Below are 23610 nucleotides of genomic sequence, written 5' to 3'. Positions count from 1 at the left end.
CCCCTGACACGAAATCAGTGCTCATAAGTATTGGCTACTAACGTATCCCCCAGTCTTTCTGGAGCACCTGCTAGGTTCTAGGAAGCAGAAGAATGCACTCAGGCCCCACTGCTAATCCCTCATGTGTGGTTTGTCCCTGTCCGCCCTCCACCCCCAAGCCTGTCCCAAGAGATCAAGATGACTCCATGGCCGAGAGCCATGGAGAGCAGCTCCAGGCACAGTGTGAGAACCAGCTTGCCCCGTGGGTGGGGGTGTGAGGTGCTCCTTGGCTGTGATGGGAACCAGGCCAGTGGGAGCCACACAAGACACCAGAAGGGCAGGGGGTGGGGTATGGTGGGGTAGGGTGAGGCCCACCTCCTGGGAACCATCCGGTTGTGCCCTTCAGATGGGTGAATTGTATCTCAATAAAGCTGTTAAAGCGAGACACACCAGGGAATTCCCTGGCAGTTCGATGGCTAGGACTCCGCGCTTTCATTGCCAAGGGCCTGGGTTCAATCCCTGGTTGGGCAACTGCTACTGCTACTGCTAAGTCACTTCAGTCGTGTCCGACTCTGTGAGACCCCATAGACAGCAGCCCACCAGGCTCTGCCATCCCTGGGATTCTCCAGGCAAGAACGCTGGAGTGGGTTGCCATTTCCTTCTCCAGTGCATGAAAATGAAAAGTGAAAGTGAAGTCGCTCAGTCGTGTCCGACTCTTCGCATCCCCATGGACTGCAGCCCACCAGGCTCCTCCGTCCATGGGATTTTCCAGGCAAGAGTACTGGAGTGGGGTGCCATTGCCTTCTCCGGGTTGGGCAACTAAGGTCCCACAAGCCACATGGCCAAAAACAAACAAAAAACTAAACAAACTAAACCACATTGAACTGAACCAACAAGAAGCCTGCATAGCCCACAAGCAAGTGAAAGTGTGTTCGGCCTCTACAGCAACTGTGAAATGCAAAGTACAACAACGGCAAGATGCTCGGCAAATGCCTTGGATCAGTGTCCTAGTGCCTTGTCCAGTGCCTTGGATCAGTGCACTAACAACCACCACAACCACGGCGGTGGCTGGAGACAGTGGGGTTACCGTCTCCCAGCCCCAGAGGACAGAAGTCTGAAACCCACGTGCTGGTGGGGCTCCGGGGCGGGGGAGGTCCTCCCTCCCGGGTCTCCTGGGCTTCCCTGGCTCTACACCTCTGCAGTTACGACAAAACAGAATGTCGCCAGACTCTGCCAAGTGTCCCCAGGGGAATGACATTGTCCCTAGTTCAAAGCCACCCCACTAGATGATTCTTGCAAACAGTTCTGTGACTTCCCTGGTGGTCCAGGGGTTAAGATCCGTGCTTCCAGTGCTAGGTGGGGCAGGTTCGATCCCTGGTCAGGGAACTAAGATTCCCACATGCTCTGCGGCTTGGCAAAGAAAATATTAATTTCTAAAAAATGGTCAAAGAATGCAAACAAACAGTTCTCAGGGGGAAGAAAGGCTTAAAAGAAATTCTGCTGCTCCAGGGAAGCAGAGAATGGGTGATGGCTGAGAGGTGGGGTGGGGTAGAGAGGGGAAGTCGGGGGTCACGCTGGGTGCTTACAGGAAGGATCCTCCTGATGAGGATGCTGCAGGGGGTGACCCTTGTAGATGGGGGGTAGGGTAGTTCCTGTGTTTTCCAGGAAATGACCACCTGCTAGGGGAGGGAAGGAGGGATTGGATGTGACAAATCTAAGGACAGAGCAGCAGACTCTGGACCATGATCTTCCAATGAGACCTGCCACACTTCTATCTGAGTGGTGTCTCCCCAAACTCCTACGTGTGCGTGTGCGTGCTCAGGGCATCCGACTCTGTGACCCCGTGGACTGTAGCCCTCCAGGCTCCTCTGTCCATGGAATTCTCCAGGCAAGAATACTGGAGTGGGTTGCCATGCCCTCCTCCAGGGGATCTTCCTGACGCTGAGATCGAACTCACATCTGCTGCATTGGCAGGCGGCTTTCTTTACCACTGAGCCACCTGGGAAGCCCTTAGGCAGGAGGGGGAGAGGGCCAAGTGGCTGGGTGCCCTGTGAAGAGGATTCTTCTTGGGGAGAAAAGAAACAGCAGTGCCCAGGACTCCAGGACCCTGGCCTCCTCAGTGGGACTCAACAGGTTAAGTTGGGGACCCTCAAACTTCCCCTGCGAACCTGAAGATGCCAGGGCCCTTCTCTGGGCTTCTGCCCCAGCAGGTGTGGGATGGGACCTGGCATCAGCATCTTTACCAGCTTCCAAATGATTGGGAATTTCAGATAGATTTCAAAACTGGAACTGGGTTCCCTGGAGGGAACAAATGGTTGCTCCCTGGTCATTCCTAGGAAAAGCTACTGAATAAGTTTTGTGACAGATCCTAGGCCGCTGGCAGCCTCTGTTCTGGCTCCTCTGCAGGGAAGCTCCCTGGCCGGGAACCAACCCTGTCCAGAATGCTCAGAGTCTCAGTCTCCCCATCCACAGAATGGGGAGAAAGCAGCCAACCGTGACACCCATCTCACGAGGTTGCTGGAAGGTCACTATGGGAGCGTGTCGGATGTTTCCAGAAACTTCAAAGCACTGCAGGCAGTGAGAGGCCTAAGGGGTGGGGGAAGGATAGAAGTCTGTGTGTCCTCTCCAGCCTCGAGGGCCCAGGCAGATGAGGGTGTGGCCAGGAGCAGAGGCAGGGCCAGAGGCGCCTGCCTGCCCTTCATATCACTGGGCCAAAGGGACAGCTGGGGGCTATGGGCTTGAATCGTAGTTTGTGAAAACTGTTTGAGATCCTGGACCCAGAGAAATATGCGATCTTGAGAGCTCAAGCTCTTCTTAACCACGCTAAACTTCGGGATATGGAGAACACTAGCATCTGGGGCGCAAAGGGTCTTCTTTTTTTCTTTATACCTTATGTAATATTTCTAGCATACAGAAGATACACAGGGTAACACACGGTCATTCACACACACACCACCCAGTCTCATCAGACCTTAACATTTGCCATGTGTCTATAACTTTCTGAGCAGCGGCGTCTTTCACTGTCATTGAACATTACATAGAGTTGGTGGCTCAGATGGTAAAAGAATCTGCCGGCAATGCGGGGGACACGGGTTCGATCCCCGGTCTGGGAAGATCCCACATGCTGTGGGGCAGCTAAACCCACGAGCCATGACTGCTGAAGCCTAGAGTATGCCCAGAGCCATGCTCTGCGACATGAGAGGCCACCGCAATAAGAAGCCCAAGCTCCACAACAAACCGTAGCCCACTCTTGCCACAGCTGAAGAAAGCCTTCTCACAGCAATGAAAACCTAGTGCAGCCTAAACAAATATTTTTTAAAGAGTAACACAATTTTTATTTGCTGAAGATATGATTCTACATATAAACAAATTCCAAAGAAGGTGAATTCCCTGGTGGTCCAGTGATTAGGGCTCTACTCTGTCACTGCCAAGAGCTTGGCTTTGATCCCCGGCCAGGGAACTAAAATCCTGCAACCCACGTGGTGTGGTAAAAAAAAAAAAAAATCCCAAAGAACACACACACACATACTACTAGAACTAATAAACACATTCGGCAAAGTTCCAGGATATAAAATCAACACTCAAAAGTCAGCTGTGTTTCTATACACTAGCAGTGAACAATCTGAGAAGGAAATTTAGAAAACAATTCTATTTACAATATCATCCAAAAGAATGAAATACCCAGGAATAAATTTAACCAAGGAAGGGGAAATTTTTTTACACTGAGCTGCAAAACACTGCAGAAAGAAATTAAAGAATGCATAAGTAAGTGGAAAGATATCCCATGTTCATGGATTGGAAAACTTAATATTTTTTAAAATATAATTTTCACTTTACTTTTGTCCAGAGGGCAGTTTTTCTTTGGTCATTAAAGACTTAGCTCCCCTTGGCAAAGGTCATGGGGCAGCACCTCCAGTTCTAAATTGGGGTGGGAGTATTCAGTCCTTCCAGGCTTCATGAGAATGGTTCCTGACTACCTTGCTATGAATGGCACAACTCACACAGTATTGTAGTTTCATATACAGCCTGGGAGGCACTTAGGTATTGAAGACATTTGCTCCAGAAATGTCCTTGATGGCCGCAGCCTCTGTTATGTTTTGAATGATGAACTTCTTAATGGCCTTGTCCTTGAGCACGCATTGGGCACAGCTGCCGCCGCAGGTAGGCTGCATGTGGCCACAGCCCTTTTTGGCATGACTATTGTTCCTTCTTTTCTCTTGGTCACCTTGGAAGGGAGGGCCTGAGAGATGAAAAACTGAATAATGTTTAATATGGCAATGCTCCTCAAAGTGATCTGTGATACAGTGTAATTTCCATCAAAACTAATGTTTTGTAGAAATGGAAAAGCCTATCTTCATATGTAATTGTAATTCCAATCCTCATTTTTTAAATAGCCAAAAATGTATGTAAAAAGAAAAACAAAGTTAGAGGACTTACATTTCCTGATGTGTGAACTTATTACAAACTATAGTAATCAAAGACAGTTTGATTATTGCTTAAGCATAGACAGATAGACCAGTAACATAGCATTGAGAGTCTAGAAACAAACCCAAATATCTATGACCAATTGATTTCCAACAAGGATGCCAAGATCATTCAGAAAGAAAGAAAGAAAGAAGGTAAGAGTACTGGAGTGGGTTGCCATTTATTTCTCCGGGAAACCTTCCCCACCTAGGGATGGAGCCCGGGTCTCCTGCATTGCAGACAGATTCTTTACCAACTGAGCCACTAAGGAAGCTATGGAAAGAATAGTCTCATCAACAAATGGTGTCGGGACACCAGGCTAACCACATGCCAAAGAAGTTGAATACCTATTTCACTCCATATTCACAAATTAACTCAGTATGTATCAACAATCTAGTATAGGAGCTAAAACAATAAAACTCTTAGAAAACATAGGAGTGATTCTTCATGACCTTAGATTTCACAATGGATTCTTAAATATGACACCAAAAGCATGTACAACAACAAAACAAATAGATAAATTTGAATTTACAAAAATCTAAAACTTTTGTGCATCAAAGGACATTATCAAAGTAAAAAGACAACCTACACAATGTGAAAAAATATTTGCAATATAATCTGGTAAGGGTTATGTATCTAGAATATATAAAGAAGTCTCACACCTCAGCAACAAGAAGCAAAAAATCCAATTTAAATATGAGCAAAGTACCTGAATAGCAAAGTACCTATCTCCAAAGAAGATATACAAATGATCAAAAAGCACATGAGAAGATGTCCAGTCTCATTGATCATTATGGAATTTCAAATCAAAACCACAATAAGATACCACTTCATACCCACTAGGTTAGCTATAATGAAATGACAACTACAAAAAACCATAAAAACAGAAAATAACAAGTCTTGGTAAAAGTGTGTAGACATTAGAATTTCCGTATACTGCTGGTGTGACTGTCAGATGATACCTCTGCTTTGGAAATGAGTGGCAGTTACCACATGACCAGGCAATTCCACTCCTAGGTGTATACTTCCCCAAATTGAAAACAGGTGTTCAAACAAATATTTGTTCATGAATATTCATGGAAGCATTATTCACGACAGCCAAAATGTGGAGACAACCCAAATGTCCATCAGTGGATGAAAGGATAAACCAATACGCTGTATCCATAACAATGGAATATTATTCCACCTTAGAAAGGAATAAAGCTTTGCTGTGAACCTAAAACTACTCTAAAAAATAGTCTATTTTTTTTAAAATGAAGAACTTATACAGGCGCTACAATATGGATGAAACTTGAAAACATCAGGTTAAGTGGAAAAAAAACAGACATCAAAGGTTGAAACATGTTGAAAGGTTTCTTTTACATGAAATATCTAGAAGAGGCAAATCATAGAGATAGGAAGCAGACTGGTGGCTGCCAAGGTCTGGGGGCAGGAAAAACCGGGAATGATTGCTTTGTGGGTACAGGATATTCATCTTATGGTGATGAAAAAGTTTTGAAACTAGAGAGAGGTGTTGATTACATAATATGCCAAGTGCAGAAAATGCCACTGAACTTTAACATGGTGAGTTTTGTGTTATTCGAATTTCACTTCTACAAAAGTAAAGGTTATTATTCCACCTGCTCATGCGCTTTCTGGCTCTTCTCTCATTTACTCTGATGAAGCCATCTGCCTATGGAAAGGCCCACACGGCAGAAACTGAGGGCAGCCTCCAACAATAGCCAGTGAGGAGCTGAGACCCTCAGCCTAACAGCCTCCAAGGAACCACATCCAGCCAATGGCCAGGGAGGGAGCTTGGAAGTGGGTCCTTTCCCATCGGAGCCCTGAGATGACTGGAATTCTGGCCTATGCCTTGGCTGTAGTCTTATAATCTCAGTGTAGGATAACTGCCATAGGCATTGCTGCTCAAAGAGCAAGAAAACAGGAGACGCAGTGGACTGGACTCATCCAAAGCAGTTCTGAAATCCAGCCAGAAACACGTAGGAAGTTCTTTAATTGGATTCCAAGGTTTGGGAAAAATTCTCCAAGGCACATGGCTCTGATCTCTGGGTCCTGGTCGTCTGAGTCTTTCCTTTCTCATAAAAGGGAGCATGGGTTTGCAGCCGAGTGGTTTTCTCAGTCTGCCTCCTGCCTGTAGAATCTGACGGACTGGGAGGGGGCATTCTGATGGCCCCTTTTTCTTTTGTATTGTCTATGTCCTTTCAGTCCAAGCTGGCAAACTTTCTCATAAACCTTGTGGGAATTCTGTGACTCTCGCTGAAGTTCAGTGCGTGTGATGAAAGGTGCATCCACAGGTCTTTCTGAAGTAAGTCCTACTCTATGGTTGGACAGCATCACCGATTCAATGGACATGAGTCTGAGCAAACTCCGGGAGATCGTGAAGGACAGGGGAGCCTGGCGTCGTGTTGCAGTCCAGGGGCTTGCAGAGAATCGGGCAGGGCGGAGTGACTGAACAACAACAAATTGTGAGCTCCAGCTGAGCTCCCCAAGTTACCTGAACAGCCCAGCTGTGGCATGAAACCTGTGCCCACAGGCCCTCAGTCACATGTAGTTGTCCCCAGAATCCAGGTGTGATATTTTATTGACAACGCTTTCCACATAAATGCCCAAATGGCTTTTTTTTTTTTTCTGGTTGTGCTGCATGGCTTGTAGAATCTTAGTTCCCTGACCAGGGATTGAACCCAGGCCCTCAGCAGTGAAAACTTGGTGTCCTAACCGCTGGGCCACCGGGGAAATTCCCTGCACCTAGGTCTTGGGTCAGGAAAGTGGGCCACAGAAGCTGCCTTGCTACAGTAAAGATGACATCTTTAGGGTAAAGTCAGACCTAGGTCTTCTGGCATAGTCTCAACCCCTCCCCACCCCCACCCCCAACCCCACCCTTGGTCCCTTGCCCAGGACCATGATGCTCTGGGAGGCTATTCTTGTCCCAGAGTCATTACCACTTTGGGGTCCCCTAGGAAATGGCAACCCACTCCAGTATGCTTGCCTGGAGAATCCCATGGACAGAGGAGCCTGGTGGGCTACAGTCCACGGGGTTGCAAAGAGTCGAACACGACTGAGCGATAACACAGGACGAAGAGAGTAAACGAGACAGGGGTTCACTAAAAACGGCAGTTCCATCCCTCATGGGGCCTCCCTGAGCAGCGCAGGCCTCTCAGCCAGCTGAAGCGGACGCTACTGTTGGCACCAGAGCCGGACCCTGACCAGCCAGCACCACATCCACACTGTTCCTGACCCCAGAGCTGTGCTGCTGGGTTTGCTGTCTGTAAAAACAAAACCATGACGTGTGTTGCCTCATGACCAGTAACATATAACACAATGGGATTCAGCCCGTGCCAAATCGTCCAGCTTCAACAACTCTCGTAAGATCCCACCTTCTCATAAACAAGGCTCATTTCTTGAACAAGATACTCAGGAGAATGTCTACATTTGCAAACTTGCATTTAGATTGACCCTCTGCGATGCAGGAGACCCCAGTTCGATTCCTGAGTTGGGAAGATCTGCTGGAGAGGGGATAGACTACCCACTCCAGTATTCTTGGGCTTCCCTGGTGGCTCAGCTGGTAAAGAGTCCGCCCACAATGTGGGAGACCTGGGTTGGGAAGATCCCCTGGAGAAGGGAAGGACTATGCCAGTATTCTGGCTTGGAGAATTCAGTCCATGGGGTCGCAAAGAACCAGACATGACTGAGCGACTGTCACTTTCAGTTTTCTGAATATAAACTCTAATACCCTCTAAATAGCAACCTTTCCTTTTGTATCCTGCTGATGTAGATCTACCTCAGTTGCAGAATTTATCAAATTTTATTTTTTGACCATGCCATATGGAATGTCATGGCGTGTGGGATCTTAGTTCCCCAACTAGAGATTGAACCCACACCCTCTAGGAAACACGGAGTCTTAACCACTGGACTGCCAGTGGCTAACTGTCCCCAAAACCAGTTTGTTTCTGATCCAGCATCTCTAGGTGACTCTAAAAGGAGACTTTCAGGGTCTTTCACCTGCTATTGAGAAGATAGTTAAAATCTTACACTATAGAGTCTTGGAATCATATAATTGTTAAAATTACCCAAGGGCAGATTGACACAGAATCACAGAAGCCAAGACCATGATGCAGAGTCTGACTTTCCACTTCGGAGTCCAGACAGCCGCCCAGTCCCCTTATCCAGAGGTGATAGAGACATCAATATTGTACTTTGCAACCAGACCTGGAGCTGCCAAGGGGTGGAGCATGGACATCTGATGGCTTAATTAGGCGTGCCTGTAAGAGCTGGCCTGCTGGAGCTTACTGTCGTAACAGTTACCTGCTTGTTCTGGGTGTGTGTGTGTGTGTGTGTTGCTTGTCATGGGTGTGCCCTGTTCCGTGTGTCTATCTGCGGGTCTTGTCCATGTGCCAGGAGCAGTAAGAGGGGGTGTGGAGTCTTCTGATGGGGAGCCTACCCCCATGCAAGGCACATCATTGAAAGTCATGCTCCCTCCCAGGTGGCTGCTCTGCATGCCTGGGCTCATCCCTGAAATGACTTTGAATGGTGACCAGCTGTAGAACCATCATCTTCCCTCCCCTCGCTTGCCTGGCACGCCCAGGTGCCCACACTTTTCCAAATGATGCCCTGCCCTGCTTATGGCTCAAGCATCTGGTTGCCCAGCTCTGTCTGGAATTTGGCTGGAACCCTGCTATAAGGAGGTCACATCTTCCATAAGAGAACATTGCCTTCCATGCCAGATGCTGTTGGGCAACAGGGAGGACAGAGTGCCAGTCACCCTGCATGACCCAGTCTGGGTCTGCTTGTCATTGCAAGTCTGTGTATGAGGCAGGCAGTTTTCAGCCCCTTCATCTGTCTGAGTCTAGAGATCACCTGCTGGGGAGGCTGTGGAGAGGTGTGGGCCTTGCTGCCCCCCATAATGGCAGGTCCCTCGAATCTGCCAAAAACAACTTGGTGACTAGTTTACGCTGGTTCAGAGAAGGGCCTGGGGCATCACAGACGATAGGTTTAATCTCCATCCCCAGGCTGGGGCCAGAAAAGATGCTGCAGTTCTCTGGACAAGGCAGAAGGGGGGCCCAGGGTCCAACGAGGGACTCCCTGTAGGTAACTCCCTGCCAGCCTTCTGCTAACACAGAGCTGTCCAAGCGTTCCCTGGTCCTGAAACCTTCAGTGTCTCAGTAATTTTTTCGTGGTGCTCCTAAGCCAAAAGAAATATCCAACAGTTATATTTGTGAATTATTTTAGGTCCAATCAATAAGTATGTATGTTCTAATAACTTAGTAGTCACTTAGAAAATATATGGAATAATACACACCAATAGAAAGAAAAAAAATGGTATTTTTATTTCCTTCTCTAATAACCGCCGGGCTTCCCTGGTAGCAGCTCAGTGGTAAAGAATTCACCTACAATGTAGGAGACATGTGCAGAAGACCCGAATTCGATTCCTGGGTTGGGAAGACCCCCTGGAGAAAGAAATGGCAACCCACTCCAGTATTCTTGCCTGCAAAATCCCATGGACAGAGGAGCCTGGCGGATTACAGTCCATGGGGTCGCAGAAGAGTCGGATGCGACTTATTGACTCGACAACAATAACTACTGTGACTTACTAACTGGCTGTGTGCACAGGCCAGCTTCTCAAACCTGGAATCAGATGGGACACCCCCAGTCTCATTTCTTGTTTCACGGTCACGTCATTTTTTATCCCGAAACCACAGGAAACCCACCTTCTCAAAGATATGACATGAAAAGATTTGTGGTGTCATTTAACGCTGAAATTGTGAACCACCTGAACCTGTTAATTTGCTCAGAGCAGGGAGATATCCACATTTTAGACAATTTAAAATATCCTCTGTGCCCTTGTGAGTCTCCTACAGGCTCTAGGGACCTTGGTGCCACCACAGATACAGTTTACAGAGGAGGAAGCTGTGGCTTAGATGGGCTGACCCCCTGTCTGAGGTCAAGAGTCAGGCTCCAGGGCTCGCTGAGGCTCCTGGAACCAAACTCAAGTGAGGGCCATGGGAGGCAGAGGAGAGAGGGCCATAGGGGGTGGAAGAAGCTAGGAGACCTGATGCTGAAGTGGGTGTGGACGAGGGTCTGGGAGTCAGCCAGGGGTGGATGTGGTGTGAGGAGGAATGCTTTGCCTCCAGCATTGGTGGTACCAATCTCCTGGGGTGCAGCTGGGGGCTCCAGGACCCTCCTGTGGTCCCCTTGCTGCTCCTCACAGTGGAATCTCAGTTCCCCCTCCCAACAGTGGTGGGCGACCTCGGGGGATAGGGGTCTGCCCCTCCCACCAGCGTCTGCGTCCCTCATGGACATAACAGCCTAGGCTGTCACGCAGGAAGATCAGCAGCCAAGTTTAGCTGGGCTCAGACATCAATGCCCCAGGCCCATACTGACACGGGGTGACCCGCGCACGGCTCAGAAATGGACTTGGCCCCAAAAGGAGTCCCTTGGGGAGCTGTGGGCAGAAGCGGGCCCAAGGGGTAAGGAAAGGATGGGGGTGGGGCAGGAGGACTCGGGATGCTAGAGGAGAGGGCAGCGAGACCTGGGCTGCGGGACTCCATCCCCTCCTCTAGACCATCGTGGGGCTGGCTGCCCCCATCACACTCCCTTGAGGCCCCTACTGACGACCCCCGGGCGCCTCTTTGTCTTGAGTGGGTGGGGTGGAACTGGAAAAAGCCGGCGCGTGTGGGGAGGGGTGGTACCTCCAGGAGCGAGGACAGTCTAGTGAGCGGGGCTTAGGGGACCCTCCCTCCCCAACCTCAGTTCAAGGCAGGCCACCCCAGTGCCCCAGTCGGCTGGGTCACCCGGCCACACACCCCGGGCCATCTCCGTTCACCCACGACAGGCTTCCCAATCAGGACAATACAAAAATCTCTTTATTGCCCATTTTCTTAAAGTCGTACATCTTGGCAGACCGTGCGGATAGGATGTGCAAAGCAGGGCAGGCCTGGAGCCGGCAGCTGGGGCGGGACTGCGAGGTCCCTGCCCCGGGGCTGGGGCCGGGGAGGGGGTCGTGGAGAGCGGGCCCCTAAGGTGGGAGGAGGGTTTCCGCTGTGCGGTCTCTTGAACCCTAGGCCTGGCGGAGGGGTCTCGCGGACCCAGTCCGCCTTGGAAGAGGATGCGGGGAGGATCCCAAGCTCCAGGTGGACACGTTCTGGGAAGGGCGTTCCTGAATCTGGGAGGGGGCGCGCAGAGGGTCCTTCCTGAAATCAGCGCGCGGAATCAGAGGGGCCCCGACCTGAGACGCGTTAAACCGAGGCCGGTGATCACTCTTGGCCCCTCACTGCTCCTCCGGCCCATCGCCTCCCTGCGCCTGTTCGTAGGGACAGGGCCGGCGGTAGAGACCGGCTGGTTCCGGGCCGGGTCGTGGCCCCGCAGGCGGCGCCTCCTCCTCCGCGCAGTCCCCCCGGCCGCAGCCGCCGCCGCCGCCGCCGCGCTCTCCCTCCGCGTCGCTCTCATCCGAGTTGTCCTCCTCCAGGTAGCGGTAGCCGCGCACCTTGTGCTGGGGCCGCGGGATGCGGGGCTGGCGCGGGACCACGCCCCGCCGCAGCTTCTGCTCCATCCACAGGTACGAGGCCGCGGCTGCCACCAGCGTCAGCAGCAGCACCGTCAGCTTAGCCTGGGCAAACAGGTGGAGGATGCAGGGGACCTACGGCCGCCGCCCCGCGCCCTCCTGGCCCAGCCCCTGGCCCGGATGGGCACCCCGCAGCTCCTCTGCTGCCCTTCCCTCCTCCTGGGGTCCAGCCAAGCTTCCTGGGTACCATCCTGCCGGCAAGGCCCAAACCCCAGCTCTGTGCCTTATGGTCACCGTACTTCTCAGGGCCTCGGTTTCCCTCACTGTAATGATAATCCTTTTGCCTCCCAGGGTAGATGTGAAGGGAGGCTTGGCCCACCATAACAGGGCTTAGATTACACTGTCTCTTACACGTGAGGACCATAAGTGACACTTGTTACAGGGTTTGACTGTAACAGGCAGTCAGAAATAATTTTACATCATAAGGCAGTACATTCACACATATTCACAGACATACTCCCTGCTATTCCCTATTCTATTTCATTTTTTAAAAAAAAGCTGGCCAGAGATTTCCCTGATAGTCCAGTGGCTAAGACTCTGTGCTCCCGATGCAAGGGGCCCAGGTTCAATCCCTGGCCAGAGAACTAGATCCCACATATGCTCCAACTAAGATCCTGTGTCCTGTGACTAAGACCCAGTGCAGCCAAATAAATAATTTTTTTTAATTGTTTTTAAAGTTGGTCAAGACCCTTGAGCGTCAAGAAGGGAGAGAGACTTTCAGCATCCAGCTCAGAGCCCAACATCTAGTGAACAGGTGACCAAACAACCCACAAGGCAGCTGGGATGTGCCCACAAGGAGAGGGCAAACTATGAACCCTTTCAGACACCGGTAAACTGAGGCTGGCAGAAGATGAAGCAGTAAGTAACAAGCCAGTGATGGGTGTGGGGCCAACCAGTGGGCTTTGCCCAGGGCCTGGCCCTTGGATGGGGATGCCTTTCAGGGTCTGTGAGGCTAGGGCGGGCACTCAAAAGTATCTGTTGTCTAGAGGGTCAAGTAGGGAGGGCCCTCACCTTCATGGGCAGGCTTGAGCCCAAGTAGACAGTGAAGATGGCCACAGCCTGCCACCAGTGATAGATGGTGAAGATGAAGTCTTGCCTCTCCTTGTCCTCATACAGGATTCCCAGGAGTGCTGCAGACAGGGCAGGGCAGAGAGGGGAGAGGGGCCAGGTGGGGCCCATAGCTGCAGTTCTCCCTCTGGGGACCCCCAGATGCCCTGCACTGGTCCCAACCCGTGGCAAGAGCGCTTAGAAAGCTGTTGTAAACCGGTCCTGGCTTGCCCCCTAGTGGTTCGTTGTTGTTCAGTTGTTCAGTCGTATCCTACTCTTGGCGACCCCATGGACTACAGCACGCCAGGCTTCCCTGTCCTTCACTATCTCCTGGAGTTTGCTCAAACTCATGCCCATTGAGTCAGTGATGCTAACTCACCATTTCATTCTCTGTTGACCCCTTCTCCTTCTGCCTTCAATCCTTCCCAGCATCAGGGACTTTTCCGGTTAGCCCCCTAATGGACACACCCTGGTTATTATTCTGGGATGCAATGGACCTGCTCTGAGGCACAGACCTTGATATGTTTCCAGTGTTCTGAAAACTATGCCGAGGGGGACCCTGCCCCCTAGTATGAAATAAGGCCTCCCCAGTGTTTTTTTTCACATGGTCCCTAAGAGGTGTCCAATACTTTGGCCACCTGATGCGAAGAGCTGACTCATTGGAAAAGACCCTGATGCTGGGAAAGATTAGGGGCAGGAAGAGAAGGGGATGACAGAGGATGAGATGGTTGGGTGGCATCACCGACTCGATGGACGTGAGTTTGAGTAAACTCCGGGAGTTGGTGATGGACAGGGAAGCCTGGCGTGCTGCAGTCCATGGGGTTGCAAAGAGTTGGACACAACTGAGCAACTGAACTGAACTGAACTGAAGAGGTGTCCACAGAGCTCCATACTCAGCTCGCAGAACCACACAATGTCACCCTGAATCCCATGCCTGCCCTGGGAGTCGACAGGATGTCCATGCAGGTGACTCCATACCTGCTTTTAGGGTGTCCACAGCCCCCATCTGTCCCTGCAGTGTCCACGGGACTTACCCCCCCAACAGTGTGCATAGGGATCCCCACCTGCCCCCACCAAGGGCACAGGCCCCATGACAGCCCTCTAGGGTGTCCATTGACCCTAAGTCTGTCCCTGGGATGTCTGTGCTGCCCACAACTGCCCCGAGGAGCCACTGGATCCCCTGTCCAGCTACCCAGGGCCCTCGGCTGCACTCACTGCTGATCCCAGTCTTGTTGAGGGCACTGCCCACACCCCAGAGCACGGCTACGGTGTAGAGGATCCAGATGTGCTGCAGGGTCCGGGGCTTGGGGGCCCAGAAGAAGAGGCTGAGAGTGAGCAGCAGGTGCAGTCCAGCCCCAGCCACCAGGGGCACGGGGCGTGGCAGCCACGGCCCCAGCAGGCTCAGGGCCGAGGAGGCCGAGGCGCCCAGGCTGTAAGCCACGAGGAGGTACGCCAGGCGTTCCAGCCCCACCGAGCACACGCCGTAGCCCTAGGGGACAGGGGTGAGGTCAGTGGTCAGCTGGCCCAGGCTCTTTGACTCACGTCAGGCCACATCCTGCCCTCTCAACGGCCACCACAGGGCCAACTTCCTTCAAAGCTTGTGGGAAGGTTCCTGAGGGACAGACCATGAGAAAATGCTTGGACAATGGCCCCAGACACCAAGGTTGGAACCCATGTGGAACCAAACACTTTCTGGGCATGATTCCGTCTCAACTGGAAGTGAGTCATTAGACACTTCACAGATGAGGAAGCAGGCTGGGAGAGGTGAAAGTAACTTTCCCAAGGTACACGGGGATTGGGGAAGAGAGGCCAAAGGAGATCAGGGGAGAATATCTGGGCCTACGATTGTCCCCCGGTGTCTGCGGGGGGTTAGCTCCAGGACTCCCTTCGGACACCCTCTATGGATGCTTAAAGCCCTTCTATAAAATGGGGCAGTACTGTGGGCCCTCTGGATTTGTGAATGTGGAGAGCCAACTGTACTAGTATTACACATACTTATAAATTCGAAATTTGAAAAGACCCTGATACTGGGAAAGATTGAAAGCAGGAGGAGAAGGGGACGACAGAGGATGAGATGGTTGGATGGCATCACCGAGTCGATGGACATGAGTTTGGGTAAACTCCGAGAGTTGGCAATGGACAGGGAGGCCTGGCGTGCTGCAGTCCATAGGGTCACAAAGAGTCGGACACGACTGAGCGACTGAACTGAACTGATAAATTCGAAACTTATTCGTTGTTTATCCGAAACTCAAATTTAACGGGATGTCGCGGACTTTATCTGGCTTTACCCTCTGCAGGCTGCACTTACCAGCGCGAGACCAGTGCAGGCAAAGAGCACCTCGAAGCCGCTGTAGATGAAAAAGGGCACGAGGTGGCGCAGGCGGAAGTCGCGCACGTGCTTGAAGGGCAGCTGGAAGATGTTGCCCCAGCCCACACTGCGCAGGTCAATCTCCTCCGTGGGCCGGTATGCGGCTCCGCACAGGCTCAGCACCTGCGGGCCAGGCGGTGAGGGAGGGGGCGGGCAGCCGGGAGCCCTGGCCCCGCCCCTTGAACTCGGCCCCGCCCCTCAGCTCCAGCACCGCCCCGCCCCGCCCCTGGCAAATCCCAGGACGAGCCTCCCGGCCCCGCCCCCATGTTGAAGCCACACCTTGGACCCTCGCCTTGCCTCCCCATTCCCCCACCCCACCCCCGGTTCCGCCCAATGTCACAACCAGTCCTCCAGGACCCTGTCTCCAGCTCGACCCCGGATCTGGCCTGGACCCTCTCTCACTGGCCTCTGGTATTCCAACTCCTCTCTCAGTCTACAGGCATCGGCCACGCCTCGGAGCCTCAAGCCCAGCGCGTAGGCTCAGGTCCCCTCCGGAGGACTCAGCCCTGACTCCTGACTCACGAAGCCGCCTCTCTCCCCGCCAAGGGTCCCAGACCTGATCCCGCCACACCCCCACCCCGGGCCGCACCAGCAGCATGGCCAGGAAGGCCACCGCCATGAGCACGCTCTCCACCACAATGAGGTTTCGGCTCCGCGGTAGCGTTCGCAGAACTGTCTTGTTGAAGCCGAGGAGGATGCCCTGGCTGTTAGTGCCTGAGAAAGGAGGGCGGGGGGGGGGCATCGTGAGGCAGGGAGCAGGGCACACGGGCAACTCAGCCATAAAGAAATGGGACCAAGCAGATGGGTGAGGGGAGGGTTAGGGGGGGTAGCTGAGGACCCGTGCCTGCAAAGGCAGGGTTCCTTTGGAAAGCACTTTGGAGGTGAGGGCCAAAGAGGCTGAAAGTACCTCTCCCCAGGTTGCCAGCCCACCTCCCACCTCCATACATCTCCCTGCATTGAGGGTATACTTGATCCTGAGGGATTCCACGGCAGCCTCAGCCCAGATGGCACCTTCTCTAAGCAACCTTCCCTGATGCACCCTACCCTGACCCCAGGCTGAGTCAGATGTCCTAACGACAAGGCCCTTTGCTTTTCCTGATCACCGGAGCTGTGACAGCAGGCTCTCATCTCTGGATCCTGTGAGCGAGGGCATCCTTTCTGCCCTTGAGGGCCCAGTGTCTACTGGGTGACTTGGTGGGGGAGGCAAGCCAACCTTAGGGAAGCCACCCCCCTGAGCACTAACCACAGTTCTGCACGCTGTACAGCGTGTGGTTCAGGTCATACAGGTAGTGGTTCAGGAAGTAGATCATGGGCAGCTGGGCACAGGCGAAGCTCAGCTGTGGGCAGGAGGGTGGTGTGGGTCAGGTGCGGGGCATGGAACCAGGCAGAGAGCACAGGCACCATCTGGGAGGGGTCTGGGAACAGCCTTGGGAGGACAAGGGCCTTCCCACCTCTGGGGGGCAGTCCAGTGGTGGGGGGTGCCCGATGCAGGAGGACTTCCTCCTGGTCAGCACCATGGACAGTGAGGTAATGAGGTCTCTGTCACTAGAGGTAAGCAAGCAAGGGTTGGCCAAAGAAAGGCCAGTGGACTAGAGGGCTGGAAAGACTGTGGGATGGGCTGCAATATGTGATTCTAGGCCTGGAATAGCCTGCCCCCAGGGTCCCCAGGCATGGCACTCACGTGGAAGAAGCTGTAGAAGATGGCTTGGAAGACCAGGAGGTAAGGTGCATGGGAGCCCCGCGGTGGGCGCTGCTGGGGGCCCTGCTCATCCTGCTCCTTGTAGTGGGAGTACTCGTAGTACTTCTGGGCCATCCTGGACCACAAAGGAGAGAAGGCTCTCCCCAGCCCTACGTCGGCCAGATGCCTCACTTTCTGTACCCAGGCATATGTGCTACCTGGCCTGTGTCCCACCAATGGGGAAACTGAGGCCCAGAGGGCAAATAAGGCTGGCCTAAGGTCCCCCAGCTGAGGTGGGCAATATAGCTCTGTTGGGTCCCCGGTCTTCCACCCTGCTGTCCACGAGACTTACCTGGTGATGTAGTTGCCCATGGAGGCCCAAAGAGGCACAATGGCCATGCCCAGGGCCACAGCTGAGGGCACAAGCGTGTAGTAGCGCTCCCAGTAGTTGGTAGAGACAAAGAGGGCATAGATGCCCACAGCCAGGAACATCATCCACTTGGTGCCAAAAAACCTGAAGGTGGTAAAAAGGATGCTGGCACCACGGACTACCCAGACGGCTTCAGCCCAAAGCCACAGTGGCCACAAGTCCAGGTCCCAGCTCCCGAGGCTGGGTGAAGTGGGGAGAGACCCCTGGCTTTGGAATCAAGGGACCTAAACTAGAGTCTCAGAGATACGGACTTGCTGGTGGCCTCAGGTGAGCCACTGTAACCACACAGACGTAATGTGTGCCGTGTCCCAGCCACGAGCCTCTCATGGCCACCGCAGGGATAGAGGAGATACAGTGGGGAGAAGGTGTCAGGAGACAGTGGCCCGTGGACACAAGAAGCCCTCATCTGTGTTCTGGGCTGACTACCCAGGCCCCTCCTCTACCCACATGCAGTGACTGCAGGAGACCCAAGTGAATGTCTAAGGAACTTGGCCCAGGAAACTGGGTGGAGGAAAACTGAGGACCACGGGGAGAGCCCTGGCACCCCGTCCCCTCCGTACTTTGCCCTTTCAGTCCAGCATGGTCAGTTGGGAAATTTCCCCTTCACTGGCTCCTAGAACAACAGCCTTACTGGCTCTTGGAAAATGTCACACTATGTTAGGAAGGGGCTGACAAATGATAGGATAAGGGCCCATTCAGGGCGTGGAGGCTGATCAGGTTAGAAACCACCCCTCTGATCTTGGGATTAGCTTTGTTTTGGTTTTTGTTTGTTTGTTTTGAGTATTTGGGCTCATTATTTCCTTTCTTTGTCTGAATTTCCAGCAAGCTCAAAGTTCAGTGACTCTGGTTTTCTGATACAATTGCTTTCTCTTCTACAACAGGGTCCTGGTTCTTTTTTTTTTTTTTAATTGGAGTATACTTGCTTGTGAAGAGATTAAGAAGAGGTGGCAAGAATACACAGAACTATGCAAAAAAGGTCTTAATGACCTAGATAACCATGATCATGTGGTCACGCACCTAGGATCAGACTAGTCCATCCTAAAGGAAATCAACCGTAAGTATTCATTGAAAGGACTGATGCTGAAGCTGAAGCTCCAATACTTTGGCCACCTGATGTGAGAAAGTCGACTCATTGGAAAAGATCCTCATGCTGGGAAAGATTGAGGGCAGGAGGAGAAGGGGGTGGGCAACAGAGGATGAGATGGTTGGATGGCATCACTGACCCAATGGACATGAGTTTGAGTAAGCTCTGGGAGTTGGTGATGGACAGGGAAGCCTGGCATGCTGCAGTCCACAGGGTCACAAAGAATCGGACGCGACTGAGCGACCGAACTGAACTGAACTGCCATCTAATAAACAAACAGGCAGCCTCCTCTGATCTGTTTGGGGAAGGGCACCGAAACTGCACTGTACATTTTGAAAATGCAAAAAGTAAAAATACTAACACTCATTGCTGATGAGGCTGTGGTTTTAAAAATGACACAGTCAGTGCTCAGGCAGGTGGTACAGTCCTTTGGAAAGTCATCCTGAGAGTATGGGGTTGGGGAAAGCATGGGGGTTCCGAGTCACTCTGCCTGGGTTCAAACTTTCAGTCTGCACTTCTGCCTGTGGGAATGGGTTCGATCTCTTGGTCTCCCTGTGTCTAAGATTAGAGCATCCACCTTGGATTGTAGGGAATGCGATATGCTTATAAAGTGCCCAGCACAAAGGAAATGAAAGGAGGTCGCTGTGAATAATAGTAATAGGTTTCAAGAGCCATAAAGCCTTTTATATCCCTCTGACCTAGTCAGGGCAGTTCTGAAAGTTTATCCTAGGAGGTTTTATTCCTTCCTTCCTTCCTTTCTCAGCCTCTCTCTCTCCCTCACCCCCTCTCTCTCTTTAATTTTAAGACAAGGAAACAGCCCAGGAGCTGGGGGACAGGGTTGCTTTTGTTTTGGAAAGACAGGGGAACACAACCAGTGTATGCACTAATCTCTGGGTCCCATTTGAGCACAGACCTACCACCTGGTGGTTAGGTTCTTGTGGAGGGCCCAGCGACGGCCCCAGATGCCAGTAAGGCTCAGGTCTGGAGTAGACCCCCCCTCGCCAGGGCACCTGCCCAACCATGCCCTTTGCAGTGAGTGATGTCCCTCAACACTGCCATTGCTAATGGGTCCCGGGATGTGTCCCTGAGCTTTGCTAGCTGATCAGATTCTTTCCAGAAATGCCACAGCCCTGACCTCATAAGGTCATTGTGGCTCCAGGCCACAAAGCAGGGCACGAGAATGATGCCACATGGGGTACCGGCAAGCTGAGGGAAGGAGCCAGAGCGAATTTCTGTTGCTTGAGACCCACGGTGTCTGCGGGCAAAGCTCTTGTTTCTTCCCCCAAACCTGGGTTTCACCTCTTCTCTCTCACCCCTTCAGGTCAGCAAGGCCTCTCTCCACCCCCCAGGAACACCAGGGCAACTGGAGACCCCAGTGTCCAACGGCCCTTGCACCCCTTCAGGGTCGGAGTGGGGGCAGCCCAGCCCTGGCGGGGACGCCGGCCGGCGCACCTGATGAGCACAGGCGTGTAGAGCAGAGCGGCGATGGGCGTCACGTTGATGCCCATCAGCATCTTGCTGTCGATGTCGGGCAGCCCCATGTTGCCGTACTTCACCTCGCGGTACGTCTCGTCATAATGCAGAATCAGCTGCATCTGCAGGAGGCCTAGGGGGCGGGGAGCGGGCGTGGAGGGGGCCGCCTGGCTCTGGGGGCAACCAAGCAGAGGCGGGAACGCGAAGCCTGGCAGGAAGCTCCAGGCACCAAAGGGGTCCCTAACTCCAATACCCAGGAGGACGGCGGGGAGGCCCAGGTCCCACCTGCCGGTGGCAACGATAGCGACTTGAATATAGACCCCCCCCCTCCCCTACATTGCTCTGCAGGAATTTCGGACCCCAGCGCCCCCATGCCCCCCGCCCCGAGAATGGCAGCAGACCCGCCCAGGGCGCCCAGCGCACCGCCCACACACTCTCGAGGGCCTTGGCTGCCCGCCCCCCCACCCCGGGACGCCCCCACTGAGGGGGCGCCGCAGCTGCATCTGCGAGGGCGCAGATCGAGAAGTGAAAGAGGAAGGGAGGCCGAGGTTTCTCTTTCCCTGAGAAACCTCAGGTCCGGAGACGGAGCCGGAGGGGGGGTGGCGGAGAGCCTTGGGTCCCCGCGCGGAGCCCGCGGGCCGTGCCTCCTCGCCGGGCCCGAGGCCCAGCCCGCCGCTGGCGGGGCGCGCCGCGGGCCACCTACCCAGGTAGACGCCGTAGGTGAGCATGCCTCCCGCGCTGGCCGCCAGCACGTTCTTGAGCACGCCGAGCCGCTTGCGGCGGTAGTAGCGGCGCTCCTCCTCCTCTTCGTTGTAGTTGGGGTACGCGCCCACCAGCTCGTCCAGCTGCGGGGCACCACGGCCGCTAGCAAGGGCGCATTCCGGCCGCTCCCGCATCCAGCCCCGCCGCACCCGGTCCCCGGGGCCGCATCCCACTCCCGCCGGGGGAGACCCGGCCCTCCCGGTCCCCGCGCCCCGACACCAACAGCGTCCCCGCTCACCGGGGCCTCGGGCCCGTCGGGGACCCCGAGGCGGTCCTCATCGCCCTGCGGCCCCGCGGCCCCCGCCACGGGGTAGAGCGGCGGCTCCGCCTCCATGGCCCGACCCGCGGGAGGACTAGCCCGGGAGACCAGGCAGGGGGCCGGCACTTCCTCCCGGAGCTGGGACCTGCCGCGCCCCGCCCCCGGGCCACCTCCTCCGCTAGGGGAGGCCCTGCACGGCTGGGGGCGTGCCTGGCCCGCGCGCGCGCGCGCGTGTCTGTCTGTGTATCCGTGTGTGTCTGTTTCTATGTCTCTGTGTCTGCGTGTCTGTGTGTGTGTGGGGGAGCACCCATGTGTCCCTCAGTGGCCTCAGGGATGGGAGGTGCTAGTTCAAATCCCCACTCTGCCACTTTCCTGTGTTGTGACTCTGGAGATTAACTCCACTTCTCTGTGCCTCAGTTTCCTCACCTGTAAACCAGGGATTAAAAAGCAGAGACATCACTTTGCCGACAAAGGTCTGTCTAGTCAAAGCTACGGTTTTTCCAGTAGTCGTGTATGGATGTGAGAGTTGGACATAAAGAAGGCTGAGCAGGGAAGAATTGATGCTTTTGAACTGTGGTGTTGGAGAGGACTCCTGAGAGTCCCTTGGACTGAAGGAGATCCAACCAGTCCATCCTAAAGGAAATCAGTCCTGAATATTCATTAGAAGGACTGATGCTGAAGCTGAAGCCCTAATACTTTGGCCACCTGATGCAAAGATCTGACTCATTAGAAAAGACTCTGATGCTGGGAAAGATTGAAGGCAGGAGAAGAAGGGGATGACAGAGGATGAGATGGTTGGATGGCATCACCGACTCAATGGACATGAGTTTGAGCAAGTTCTGGGAGTTGGTGAAAGACCAGGAAGCCTGGTGTGCTGCAGTCCATGTGGTTGCAAAGAGTTGGACACAACTAAGTGACTGAACAACAACAACAAGCCAGGGACACTCAGCTCAAAGGGCTCAAAGGGCTATTTTGGGATTACTGGGTTAATGCAAGACCTTAGGAAAGTGCCAGGCCCATAATAAGCTCCCCTTGGCCTTACCACTGTCGTCCCTATCCCATCTCCAGGCCCCATCTGATGTGTTTGCAGGTCAGCAAAGAGCCCCCCAAGGAGTCCCTGGTGGCTCAGTTGGTAAAGAATCTTCCTGCAATGCAGGAGACCAGGGTTCAATCCTTGGATCGGGAAGATCCCCTGGAATCTTGGCAATGGCAAGGAAATGGCAACCCAATCCAGTATTCTTGCCTGGAAAATTCCATGGACAGAGGAGCCTGGTGGGCTACTGTCCATGGGATCTCAAAGAATCAGACATGACTGAGCGACTAACTTCACTTCAAAGAGTCCCCACAGCACCCGGGAGAGGCTCCCAACGCAGGACTTGGCAGCCCACGCCCACCTCCCACTCACCCTGAGCTTCCTTTTGCAGGGTCATTGGGAGACAGAGTTGCAGGGGCTGCTGGACTGCAGTGGGGTGACCACCCTAAGCACCACACTGCAGGAGGGTTCAGAGCCTCCTGCCTCCTTCTGACTGGACACAGGGTCCAGGGCTTCAGTGAGAGCCCAGGAAATTTCTGCTTTGCTGGAGGTATCTGCCTGGGTATCTGCCACAGCTCTGGGTGTCTGTCTGGTTAGAAATACCTGGGAAGCTTTTAAAAATACTGGTTCCAGGATAGTCTCTTCAACAGATGGTGATGGGAAAACTGGATAACCACATGCTCAAAACAAAATTGGACCTCTCTCTGAAGGTACTCACAGAAATTAATTTGAAATGGATCAAAGACACTTTGTTGTTCAGTTGCTCAGTCAATCTGACTCTTTGCAGCTCCATGGACTGCAGCACAGCAGGCTTCCCTGTCCATCACCATCTCCCAGAGTTTGCTCAAACTCATGTCCATTGAGTCAATGATGCCATCCAACCATCTCATCCTATGCCACCCTCTTCTCCTCTTGCTTTCAATCTTGTCCAGGATCAGGGTCTTTTCCAATGAGCTGGCTCTTCACATCAGGTGGCCAAAGTATTGGAGTTTCAGCTTCAGCTCAATCCTTCCAATGAATATTCAGGGTTGATTTCCTTTAGGATGGATTGGTTTGATTTCCTTGCTGTCCAAGGGACTCTCAAGAATCTTCTCCAGTACCATAGTTCAAAGGCATCAATTCTTTGACTCTCAGCCTTTTTTATTGTCCAGCTCTCACATCCATACATGACTACTGGAAAAACCATAGCGCTGACTATATGGGTGTTTGATAACCTAATACCTAATAAAACTCCTAGAAGAAAATGTAGTAGCTCCTGAGAGCCATGTACACACTTCTATATTCAAAATAGATAACCAACAAGGACCTAATGTATAGCACATGAAACTCTATTTAATGTTATATGCCAGCCTGGATGGGAGTGAGGTTGGGGGAGAAAAGATACTGTGTAAGTATGGCTGAGTCGCTTAGTTGCTCACCTGAAACTACCACAACGTTGTTAATCGGCTATATCCCCAATACAAAACAGAAAGTTT

General features: G+C 53.0%; 1 protein-coding gene across 1 annotated transcript; it reads right to left on the bottom strand.

The window, feature by feature from the left end:
- Positions 1 to 11281: 11281 nt before the first annotated feature.
- On the bottom strand, positions 11282 to 21254 carry UNC93B1 (unc-93B1 regulator of TLR signaling). Its single transcript, XM_081531892.1, has 11 exons — positions 21082 to 21254; positions 20785 to 20926; positions 20061 to 20214; positions 17447 to 17608; positions 17098 to 17230; positions 16660 to 16753; positions 16006 to 16130; positions 15357 to 15539; positions 14264 to 14537; positions 13013 to 13131; positions 11282 to 12046 (listed from the first exon to the last, which is right to left on the bottom strand). Exons 1-11 carry the CDS (start codon positions 21175 to 21177, stop codon positions 11708 to 11710), a joined length of 1821 nt encoding a protein of 606 aa, XP_081388018.1. The 5' UTR covers positions 21178 to 21254; the 3' UTR covers positions 11282 to 11707.
- Between the last annotated feature and the right edge of the window lie 2356 nt (positions 21255 to 23610).

The sequence above is a fragment of the Giraffa tippelskirchi genome, chromosome 10, assembly GCF_054371585.1.
Source record: "Giraffa tippelskirchi isolate mGirTip1 chromosome 10, T2T-mGirTip1v1.2.pri, whole genome shotgun sequence".
NCBI classification, from domain to species: Eukaryota; Metazoa; Chordata; class Mammalia; order Artiodactyla; family Giraffidae; genus Giraffa; species Giraffa tippelskirchi.
The sequence above is the reverse complement of the archived record's forward strand: the minus strand, read 5'-3'. Positions and strand labels throughout refer to the sequence as shown.